Source organism: Conger conger, chromosome 13, assembly GCF_963514075.1.
Source record: "Conger conger chromosome 13, fConCon1.1, whole genome shotgun sequence".
NCBI classification, from domain to species: Eukaryota; Metazoa; Chordata; class Actinopteri; order Anguilliformes; family Congridae; genus Conger; species Conger conger.
Window position 1 is genome coordinate 43,067,839 of NC_083772.1, and position 11,925 is coordinate 43,079,763.

At 43.0% G+C, this 11,925-nt stretch overlaps 1 protein-coding gene across 1 annotated transcript; it reads left to right on the top strand.

Moving 5' to 3' along the window:
• Positions 1–1,340: 1,340 nt before the first annotated feature.
• Positions 1,341–6,116, top strand: polr1g (RNA polymerase I subunit G). The gene is made up of 3 exons (XM_061218129.1): positions 1,341–1,550; positions 2,196–2,331; positions 4,966–6,116. Exons 1-3 carry the CDS (start codon positions 1,457–1,459, stop codon positions 5,699–5,701), a joined length of 966 nt encoding a protein of 321 aa, XP_061074113.1. The 5' UTR covers positions 1,341–1,456; the 3' UTR covers positions 5,702–6,116.
• Positions 6,117–11,925: the final 5,809 nt, after the last annotated feature.

Consider the following 11,925-nt stretch of genomic DNA (forward strand, 5'->3'; position numbering starts at 1 on the left):
CATTTTATTGTGTCAGGATTTTCCCACAGAATACAAACAGAAAAAATAAACCGCCAGGGGCATGAAAATAAAATACTGTCTATGTGATTACACAAATTAATTTTCTATCCTGCAACATTTTTTTCATTCTCTTCTGAGAGAGGTTCTCCTTTCTGGCAGGGTGCCCAGACTCATCACCCATTTGACCATAAGGACATCCCATTTTATTTTATTTTTTTTTGCCTTTAACTTATATGTTTAAATTAGACAAATTGTGATGCAAAAGTTAACAAGTTGTTTCTCTGAATAATATACACCATAGAACATCTGTATTACTGTTTTTATGCTTTACTGAATAATGTTTGTAATGTTACATAAAGCATTCTTGAGATTAATACATACAATTTGAACCTCTATCTTTGATATGCTTACAATTATAAACTCAAGATTTTGAGGGATTTACACACCCCTCCCACGTCTGTTTTTATAACAGAGCCTGGATCATAGCAAATTCTGCTGTAACAATATTTATGCAATGATGAAATAATATCTTGTGTCCTGCAACAATAAACTGTAACTCAATTAAACACAAGTGGAAGGTGAAAGCAGTCTTGTGATCATATCAAATGTCAGATGTAGGCCTTCTTATTCTTTCATTTCAGCCTTGGAAATGGTTTGCATTGCAACACTGAAAATATGGCACAAAATTATGCGTTATTGCACAGAACCAATTTGTTCAGGATTGAAAACCAATGATGATTTTGTTTAATCCAAATTACAGAAACTCATGTTCCACGAAATGTGTGCCAACTGGCCCCAGGATGTTTGAAGAAGCATATAAAAATGAATGCATTCTCTAGCATTGACTGTAATTATCAAATCAGGACAAAACATATATCAGAAGCAGCATTGCATCCATTATTTTTGGTGCAATGTGAACAGGTATGGTGACGTAGGCCTACTCAATACAAAAATGAATCTTTTTACTGCACACGTGCGCCCCCGGGTGTATATTGGGAAGGAATGTTTTAACAGCCAGCCTTAAAATGAATGGGAAAATAAACATGAAACAATGAAACATAAATAATATTAATTCACAAACGTATTTTTGGAACAGTCATAGCATCGTAGCTATGTCCCCAAGCATGGTTTTAATCATCCAAATAAAGTACGTTTACAAATAAAAATCTATGAAAATTACTGGGATTATCATTTCCGGTGCAAAGGTTATTTTTTCAAATCACACCAAAGATAATTGTAAAAATCATCTGCGCCATTATTGTAAGGATTCCCCGTAACCGGAACTCTTCGCTAAAAGCAGTCAACTTAAAACCGGAACTAAACTTGTGGACTAGGGAACTGTTTGACTGAGTAGTCTTCGAGTGCAAAATAGCATCTGATCACACGTGTTGAACTGCTGTGGCAACGATGTTAGTCCTATGAAGGAATTATTTATTATATTGTAATATTTAAAGCCATGCCTGCGAAGCCGAGAGAAGTATCAAGCAGTGACTCAGAATCAGATTCCGAAAGCCAACGAGCGCAAGAGAAACGCTCCCGAAAACGGCAGCGTAAGATATATTTTATTCATACATGTAATGTTAGCTAGTAAGTAAGTTACTTGAAGTAGCTAGCTAGACAACTAACTACTAATATTGGTTTCTACGTAGATAGCTAGCTCAAGATAAAGAAGGTTATAATGTGTTTTTTTTCTATAGTCTATGGTTATAACTAGGTATCGTTGTAGTTTACCGACGAGTAATACAACAGTATGTACACATATTGCCTGTGTGTCATGTGTTAAAACGCGGATGTCAGCTCCTCCTGCAAAGGAACTCAGTTCACAGCCCATTAGCTGCCCATTATCATTTTAAAGTGTACATGCAACTACAATTGCAGACTCGTAAGTCCAGGTATCAGAACATAAGAGTCCTGCCTTGTGATTTTTCCGCGTATGAACTAGCCAACTGATTTAACCAATTAGTTCTACACCCTGGCAGAATTATTCTGCTAATTAGCAAACCCAAAATTGGAACAAAATACTGGGAGGACTTTTACTTTCTGAACCTGGATTTCCCAGCTCTGGAGTTGACACATTGGCTCCTTCGTTTTAGGAATACATAGGTCAGCATTGCACGTGACCCAGAACTGTTTTGATATCTAACTAGATGTTAACAATGCCAGGCACTGTGAAAACCCCATCATGTCTTCTGCAGATACCAAGTACCATTGCCCAGCAGATTTTACCGTCTGCGACTTCAGGCCATGTACCAGTACAAGCTTGGAGAGTGTGAATGACGGAAACAAAGAATTATGGCTCATCAAAGCGCCCCTGACTTTCAATCCAGACAGGTGTGGTGCCTCATCTTTGCAACTGTTTGTCATCTTAATTGTGGAAATATGTGGTCTATCTAATAGGATTCCTAAGTTATGTTGGTTTGGTTCAGTTGTGTATCTGCAAGGAATTCCCTTTGCAAAACTCAAGCTAATACATTGTTTGAAAATGACCCCTCAGTACTGGACCACCCTCTCCTGATTGGATTTTATATACTATGACAGCAGTACTAACCGTAATTTTGCTCAAATGGCTTGTGGGGCACCATCATTTCTGAAAACGGCTGTGAACGAGAATAGTTCATTTGTTTCACAGTAGAATAAATATGGGGAAGATTCAAAAGATAATTCTGTATTTCATATCAGTAGGGTAGGGGTCTTTGTCATGAGGTTGATTAATGGGGGAAGTGCATGATTTCAGAAAATATTTTTTTGTAATTACTGAGCCTTCTGCAGTTTGACTGTGTGCCTTTGAATCAATAGGATAGATGTGTTATAACAGTGAATATACATTTCAATGTGCAAATCTGCAAGACAACAGCCCTACATCACCAAACTATGAATTTAAATTGGCCATCACTGGAATACTGTGTTCATGGTGTTGTGCTCTTTGTAGCACTGCATTAGCCATTGTTTTAACTGACATTTCTGACAACCTGCCATGTTTTGATGGCTGTACAGGTCTGCATCGGTCTAGAAATTAGGCCTGAGTTAGCGATAGCTACAGGAACATATAATAACAGTATAATTCCAACCTTAAGCTGCAGACCTTTGGTTAAGTGCCAACCTGGGTCATATACGTAATTGTTTTGGATTCAAATACTTTTATATTTATGTACAGTCAGGTCCATAAATATTCGGACATCGACACAATTCTCCTCTTTTTGGCTCTATACACCACCACAATGGATTTGAAATGAAACGAACAAGATATGCTTTTCAGCTTTTATTTGAGGGTATTTACATCCAAATCAGGTGAACGGTGTAGGAATTACAACAGTTTCTATATGTGCCTCCCACTTTTTAAGGGACCAAAAGTAATGGGACAATTGGCTGCTCAGCTGTTCCATGGCCAGGTGTGTGTTATTCCCTCATTATCTCATTTACAAGGAGCAGATAAAAGGTCTAGAGTTCATTTCAAGTGTGCTATTTGCATTTGGAATCTGTTGCTGTCAACTCTCAATATGAGATCCAAAGAGCTGTCACTATCAGTGAAGCAAGCCGTCATTAGGCTGAAAAATCCCATCAGCGAGATAGCAAAAACATTAGGTGTGGCCAAATCAACTGTTTGGAACGTTCTTAAAGAGAAAGAACGCACTGGTGAGCTCAGCAACACCAAAAGACCCGGAAGACCACGGTAAACAACTGTGGTGGATGACAGAAGAATTATTTCCCTGGTGAAGAAAAACCCCTTCACAACAGTTCACCAGATCAAGAACACTCTCCGGGAGGTAGGTGTATGTGTGTCAAAGTCAACAATCAAGAGGAGACTTCACCAGAGTGAATTCAGAGGGTTCACCACAAGATGTAAACCATTGGTGAGCCTCAAAAACAGGAAGACCAGATTAGAGTTTGCCAAACAACATCTAAAAAAGCCTTTACAGTTCTGGAACAACATCCTATGGACAGATGAGACAAAGATCAACTTGTACCAGAATGATGGGAAGAGAAGAGTATGGAGAAGGAAAGGAACTGCTCGTGATCCAAAACATACCACCTCATCAGTGAAGCATGGTGGTGGTAGTGTAATGGTGTGGGTGCCAATGGAACTGGTTCCCTTGTATTTATTGATGATGTGACTGCTGGCAAAAGCAGCAGGATGAATTCTGAAGTGTTTCGGGCAATATTATCTGCTCATATTCAGCCAAATGCTTCAGAACTCATCGAACGGCGCTTCACAGTGCAGATGGACAATGACCCGAAGCATACTGTGAAAGCAACCAAAGAGTTTTTTAAGGCAAAGAAGTGGAATGTTATGCAATGGCCAAGTCACTCACCTGACCTGAATCCGATTGAACATGCATTTCACTTGCTGAAGACAAAACTGAAGGGAAAATGCCCCAAGAACAAGCAGGAACTGAAGACAGTTGCAGTAGAGGCCTGGCAGAGCGTCACCAGGGATGAAACCCAGCGTCTGGTGATGTCTATGCGTTCTAGACTTCAGGCTGTAATGGACTGCAAAGGATTTGCCACCAAGTATTAAAAAGTGAAAGTTTGATTTATGATTGTTAGTTTGTCCCATTACTTTTGGTCCCTTAAAAAGTGGGAAGCACGTATAAACTGTTGTAATTCCTACACCGTTCACCTGATTTGGATGGAAATACCCTCAAATTAAAGCTGAAAGTCTACCGTTAAAGCACATCTTTTTGTTTGTTTCATTTCAAATCCATTGTGGTGGTGTATAGAGCCAAAAGATGAGAATTGTGTCGATGTCCCCATATTTATGGACCTGACTGTATATATATATATATATATATATAGGAACCTATGAAATGCTCACAAAAACGGCAAAGGTCAAAAACTTCTGGTCCTCTTGGTTGGCTGAATTTCACCAGGCAAGATTAATCGAGCGCTGAACAGCATTTGAATTGGAAGCAATGAAGTACTTGACTCAGGTCTGGTTAAGTGACCTGTGAATGGTTTCTCTTGCAGTTTCTCTGGTGTCCGGTTTCCCACTATGGGCTTGGAGACCGTCCAACCGCACACCAGACAGCAACAGGTCTACAGCTTACTCAGCAGACCCATCGCCCCGGGCAACGCGTGCCTCCTGACGACCGCCGGCCGTCGGCCCGGCGACGCGTTCTGCGCCCCCGCCTTCTCCGGCGTCGTCAACATCTCCGAGAGCTACGGGGACTGCCGGGGTAACCAGGCCCCCGTGCCGATCCCCGCCTGTCCGGCCCCCGTCATCCCCGGGGGGCTCAGACAGAGGTTCCAGCCGTTCGGCAGCAGGACCACGTACGTACGAGGGCATGAGGAGGAGGAGGACTCCGCCGATGGCCCCACGCCGGCCAAGCGCGTAAAAACGCACCCGGAGCAGGGTGAAACACCAAAGAAGAAGAAGAAAAAGAAGAAAGACAAACGCATTAAGGAGGAGGAGGAGGAGGAGGGGATGGCGGTGGAGGAGGAGGTTTCAGTGACGGCAAGCCGCGGGCTGACAGAGACCCCGGGGGAGGAAGCGGTGGAGAAGAAGAAGAAGAAGAAGAAGGAGAAGAGTAAGGATCGAGACCGAGGAGAGGCGGATGAGCGCAGGAGAGGAGCTGAGGCGGGTCTGAGTCTGAAAGAGGAAGTGGTGGTGAAAGCCGAGCCGGTGGACCTCGCTTACGGCGACGGGGAGGACTGGGCGAAAAAGAGAAAGGTGAAGAAAGAGAAGAGGCGACCGCAGGACTAGCACACCTCGTGTTCACGGGTACCTGCTTCTACCAGGCTGAGGCTCGAGTAGAGCAAGGCCAAGACTTCTTCAGTGATGCTACAGAATTACGTCTGCAAATACAGTAACTGTTCAGGATTCACTGCTTAGCTGTGGATTATTCAGCGGTTTTTATATAAACCTAAAGGAAAGCTATACTGGGATTAAAATGTATACCCTAAATGGTAAATTTAAGAGTATCATTTTGCATTTTTTATGATTTGCCTTTAAAAACGCTGCGGCCTTTGTGTATAAACACGATGGAGCGATGCACCATGGGATTGTTGTCATGGCGGCTCCTAATAATAGGGGAAACGTATGACCATATCACAACGAGACATCCAGAAGAATGCTTTCAATAAAATTTTGTGAGCAAAAATAAAATGTATACACAGTCTACTGTGCAAAACTGTTCAGCATATGCTTTGAGGCTTGAGGAACGTTGTTAATGTTGTGCAGGACATTATGTGTGAAACACCATTTCAGCAGAAAAGACACTAGTTATTTGAAGATCTCTGGAGAAATGTCTGGTTTTGAAAGGATTGTGTGGGCACACGTACCATTGCGATGTTTGTTCAGTGGGTATATTGTGATGTTCTTATTCGGGTGTATTTAATACGGATCTCCCTTATGCATCACAGAAACATTAAAAAACAAATTTCTGAATATTTTGCGCAGCTCCCCCCCTCTTTTTTTTCTTTCTTTCCCTCTCTCTCCCTTTCTCTCTCTCCCTCCCCTCCCTCTCTCCCTCCTCTCCCCCTCTCTCTCTCCCTCCCTCTCTCTCTTTCCCCCCACCTAGCCCAGTCGTAGAGAACGAGGCTGCTGCAGTCCTGTAATGCGCTGCAGTCACAGGCAGATGGCGCCATCGCTCTGCTGTGTCGCGCGTCTCGGCTGAAGTGGTTGGACTGATTTTTGTTATGCCTCTTGATCTGCACTGGAGCATGGTCATGTATCCTAATGAGGGTAGACATCTTTAGCGGTGCTAGACTCCAAGGCTATAAATATGCCCCCTTATATATACATCACTCAATCTCGGTGTGTGACATGAACTGTTTTCTCAGTGTGTGTATCCCTGTATCAGCTGCTTTTTTTAACGCGTTCATTGGGGATTTGCGCGGCCTCGTTCTCTTTTTAGCTTCAGAAGGTGAGTAAAGACCGTACTGCAGCGCCGCTGAAAATAAGGTTTCGGGAGCACTTGACCAATTAGAATTCAACTCTAGAAAATGTTCATTCCGTCTCGCTGTTGCTGGTTCAAAGTAATAGGGAGAATTTTGGTGCATATTGCACGTTTCACATTAAATCACTTTCTCATTTATTTCTTTTTCGGTGTTGAGGGTGGGAGTGTGGGGGGGGGGGGTATTTTAGGCATATGTGTGCGTGTGTATTTTTGTGGGGTATGGCTGCATTTGTTTTCTGGGGTATGCGTGTGCGTGCGTGTATTTTGGGGGTATGTATGTGCGTGTGTGTGTGTGTGTGTGGGGGGTTTATTTTTGGGGTGCGTGTGTGGGAGGGTGTATTTTGGTAGTATGTCTGTGTGGCAGTGTGTGTATTTTGGGGTGTGTTGCAGGTGCCATTAACAGCAGTACGCCGTGCTATCCAGGCAGTGAATTGGCAGCAGGTGACAGAACCCTGAGCTCTGTACTGCCGCCCAGGTGACCCACGCTGATCGGAGCGGCATAGGTTCACATCCCAAACAGGATGCCATGACCTAACCCCCACCCCCCCCAGAGGAACCCACCCCCATGACCGCACCAATTAAAACACCCGGCTGCTGCCGTACGTAAAACGTAAGCACTCCTAGTTCCCTGAATTTAAAGAAGGGGGATTGTCTGGCTACCCAGATAAATAATTGAATGCAGTCTGCAGCTACGGGAGACGTGTCCGGACTGCAGAGTAGCACCAAGGACTCCTGTGCGCCTCAGCCCATGCAAATTAAAGGCTTTTTTTGGGGGGGGGGGGGGGGGCTGGTGGTGGTGTTTGTGGTGGCGTAATGAATTGATGGGAGCCAATCTCTCCCCCCCCCCCCCCACTCCTCCCCCTCCACTGCAGCGATTCCTCTGTCCCCTCTGAATCGCTCTCTCGCTCTCGCTCTCTCCTTTCAACCCGTGTTCCAGCCAGCCTGCGGCAGTCAGGAGAGGGGGGACGAGGAGGAGGAGGAGGTGGGGGAGGGTGTCTCCATGGTTACGCAGACCTGCCGAGGACGGACGATCCTCCCGATGGACGGATGGATGGATGGATGGATGGATGGATGGATGGATAGGTGGGCGGGCAGGCGGCAAGCAGAATGGAGGGGGGTTATGGGTGGGTGAAAGCTCCTTCGCAGCACCGGACCCCGGAAGGCCCCCCCCCCCCCCCCTCCTGTTCCTTCTTTCCGGGCTTGCATTAGAATGCGCGGGGCCTTCTGAGGGATTAGGGTCCCGGGATTTAGCGTGTGGGATAATAACGTACCGGGGAGGGGGATAGCGACAGCGCTAAATGAGACCGGGCGGGCGCACGTCATTCTAGCGTTCCGCGCGGCCAAAGAGTTTTTCGCGCCGCCGTCGCCTGTAGAATCCTCCGCAGCGCGGGCCGGTGGGAGAGGGAGGAGGTGCTGCTGCAGCCGCAACTTGTCGGCATACTAATAGGCTGCTGTATTGATGCACGTCCCCGAAACTGATGTGCGGTACCGGTGCCGCCACTACCAGGGTAGTTTTAAAACACTACAGACATTGCGGAGACTATGAGAGGCATAATTAATGCACCATGTACAATTCCACCTTAATTGACTTTTTCTGACTAAATGTATTTTCAGTGAGATAGATGTATGTTGTGTAAACAACGTTGAGGGGAGGGGGGTTGGTGTTCGGTAAAGCTGTAGTGAATGCAATATTCATTTTTCTTGAAGAAAATGAAATGACAGCGAGCGCAACCGCTGCACAATAGAAGCTCTAAAAGAATCTGTTGCTATGTGCTCAGTAGCAGTCAAGTCACACATGCGGTCTGAAAGCAGTCGTCTTTTGTAGCTCGTTTCCTTGGCAACGGGATGCTATTTTCCCCTCATCTTTTCAACCGTCGCCATCCTTGAAACGCTTCTTTTTTAGTTGCGTGGGAGACCTCGGCTTGCGGAAGGTTGGTACGCTTTACCTGTTTGGTTGGGCGTTTTTTGCGACTCGCCATTGGCTCAGACGCTTGAGTAATTGGGAAAAGTGCCGTCTGGAAAAGTCCCCTCCCCCTGACCTTGGCGGGGGTATGAAGGTCTGAGTGGTGCAGTGGACTTACTTCGTCCGAAGGGACGGAATTGATTGTGTCCTTCTTTGAGAAAGTAAATGCATCATTCATGTTCTTCGGGCGCGGACATCTGCTAGTCTCTCTTGCGCGTAGCCTACACACACACACACGTCCCCCCTCCTACCTCTGTCCATAGGCTTTCTGTAGCATTTACGCAACTCCACTGTCATGGCAACAATCAAACCAGCCTCCTTAGAATCCTTTCCCCAAACTATAAAAATCTCCTGAGAATATAGAAGTCATTTATCTGCCTCATGCAAGTGCAAAGGATGAAATGTATGTATATAATAAATATAAATATAATTTTCTTTCGCATTTCTCCAGAGATGTGAGCGTAGCCTATATAGCACAATCTTTGGATATGCTGCGTCCAACTATGAACGAGGTTCTTGGAACATTGCAAAGGCAATTTTACAGAGGCAATAAAAAATTATTTTGAAAAGAAGGAATTTCTGGAGGTTGGATTGTGTGATTAAAATTAATATTTTCAATGGTGTAAAAAATATATGTGTTTAATGTGCAAATTATTTAACCTGATGCCTGGATCTGTGAAACCACATTCATAAAGCGTCCTATCAGTGTAGGAATTACATTGCAACTCTAACCTTCCTATTGTGTTCGAAATGGCCCTGTTTTACGTTAGCGCGTCAATTTTGACCGGAAATTTTAACAAAGCACTCACAAAATGCTAATTATGATCCAATATAGAGTACCTATTATTCATTTAAAATAATAAGGTCTACTGCTCTTACTTTTATATGTTGTGGTCCCACTAACACATTCGGTTTACAATATTACAGCTATTTTCAGTAGAAAATACTCAGATTCTATTATATTTGGTATGAATACAAGTTGAATGTTGCTTGCGATTAAAAAAGAAACTATAAGCCTACTATCAATCATAATGGCATCTATGGTGTTATGGGTCAAAATTGACCCATTTATATGTAAGAAGAAAATGAAATTAGAAAAAGGCATAAGGTCGCTTTTTAGTTCCTAATACCAATGAGATTTTTCTAAAAAATAACAAAGTTAAATTGAACATTGAGTAAATCGGTCAAAAGCGGATTTTATGTTTTTGGCAATGTGACACTGTGTATCAGATGGGTCATTCTGATTGTGTTGTCAGTTTGACCTGTGCTATTATCTCTCATAAGAGGTCAAGGAAGATAATATGCTGCAATTTTTTGACTGTGGTCTCATTGCACCCCCCCCCCCCCCCCCCCCCCCCCCTAATCAGAGCTCCCTTTGTCACGGTCACAATCATAGGCAACATCAGCCTCCATTCCTCTTGAGTTTCAGCCTGCTCTTCCCCCTTCCGTCATGATCAAAGATATGATCAAGAGTCTTGTGGGCTGTGAACCTTTTTTTTGTTGTTGTTGCATATCTATGTACAGGTAGGTGCAGCTGCAGAATGAAATGTAGACAACGCCACAACAAGTCTAATTTACAAGCCTAGATACTGATGCTGTAAATCTGACCCACAGTGAACACCACAGATTTAACAAAATTACATGTAGACACTTGCAAAACTCAGTATAATGGCGAAAACGGATTTTAAAAAATGGTTTATATCATTATTCCAGAAAAAGCTTCTGGCAGGTTATTTCTGTCATTTATGGTATTTCTGACATGCGTTTCTTGCTAGAAAACGGGGCACAATTTACCCTAACACAATAGGAGGGTTAAATTGTTTGGCTCGCATTCATCTCCATTGGGCTCTTTTAGTCAATTGCTGAAGTATTTCAGATTTAATTTATTTAAGGGCCCTCTGTGTCCCTTTTGAATTTACCAAATAATATTATCTACCAGTCCTGATCCGATTTAGCTTAACCACATTGCTGTCCGTATAAATGCTTGATGAAGACGAATATTAATTTCATAAACCCATTTTCCGAAGAAAAAAAAACAGGAAATGTGGTCGTGCTGATCGCCCGCGTGCAGAGTGGTCTGGAGGTTGTTGGATCAACGCGAATTTAAAAACTGAACGTTAAAAAATGTGTTGCAGAATGATTGTTCTTTTGAACGATTCCCTTTTATAGTTCTGCCGATTTACACATTTGATAAATTTTTGATTTAAAGTATTGAGATTTGCCATCAGGAGGAAAAACTTTAAAATGAGAGGCAAGATGATTAACGAGCTAACGTCACCAGTAGCCTGTAATGTACAGATTAAGGATTAAAATTAGCCTAGCATACTAATTATGACAATGTATATGACAAAGCGGGTAGGGTAGTATTCGGGTTGAAGCTGGAAGACGTGGATGCCATTTTCAAAATCTTGCTAAGGTAAGTAGTGGTAAGTAGGCCGAATGTAATTTGTATTTCTACAATAAGTGTAAAACCTTTATTCTTTTTTTCTTTTAGTGAAAGACACGAGCTGTTCTTACATTTAAACTTTTTTCAGGTAGTTTATGTTCGTGGCACGAGGCCAACAGAAACTGCTGCTAGATCTGCACATAGCCGGAGTAAGTGTCTGTTCAAACCGTCCATCCAGGTCGATCATTCGCATTATGTAGCCAACTGTCAAGTATAAATTGACCAATTTCAGTTAGGTCATCAGATAACTAGGTATGTAATTATAATATGTAACGTTAGCTAATTGGTTTTGTTTTCAAAATACTGCCGCAACTTCGTGTTACCGTTTTGTTAGCTATGTTAGCTAGCATTTTTTTTTTTGGCTTTTTTGGTTGAAAAATCTTCTGACATCCAAGGAAGTGTGACAGAAACCGTTTACCCAGCTAGCAGGTAACGTTCTGAGAATATTCAGTATGTATTGGTTCTAAGAAGTGTTTTTAGAACGGTAGTCACATAACGTTCCAAAAATAATGTTCCTGCAAAGTTCTGGAAACATGTGATTTAAGAACGTTTTGCTTCACAAACTTTTTAGAACATTGAACAGAACGTTGCCCAAAAATGAACAGGTAACCTACAATAAG

Excerpts from the sequence above, each read along its gene's own strand:
- polr1g (XM_061218129.1), top strand. The coding sequence starts at position 1,457 with ATGCCTGCGAAGCCGAGAGAAGTATCAAGCAGTGACTCAGAATCAGAT. Across the intron at positions 1,551-2,195 it reads ACGCTCCCGAAAACGGCAGC|ATACCAAGTACCATTGCCCA; the intron begins GTAAGATATATT and ends TGTCTTCTGCAG. Across the intron at positions 2,332-4,965 it reads CTGACTTTCAATCCAGACAG|TTTCTCTGGTGTCCGGTTTC; the intron begins GTGTGGTGCCTC and ends TTTCTCTTGCAG.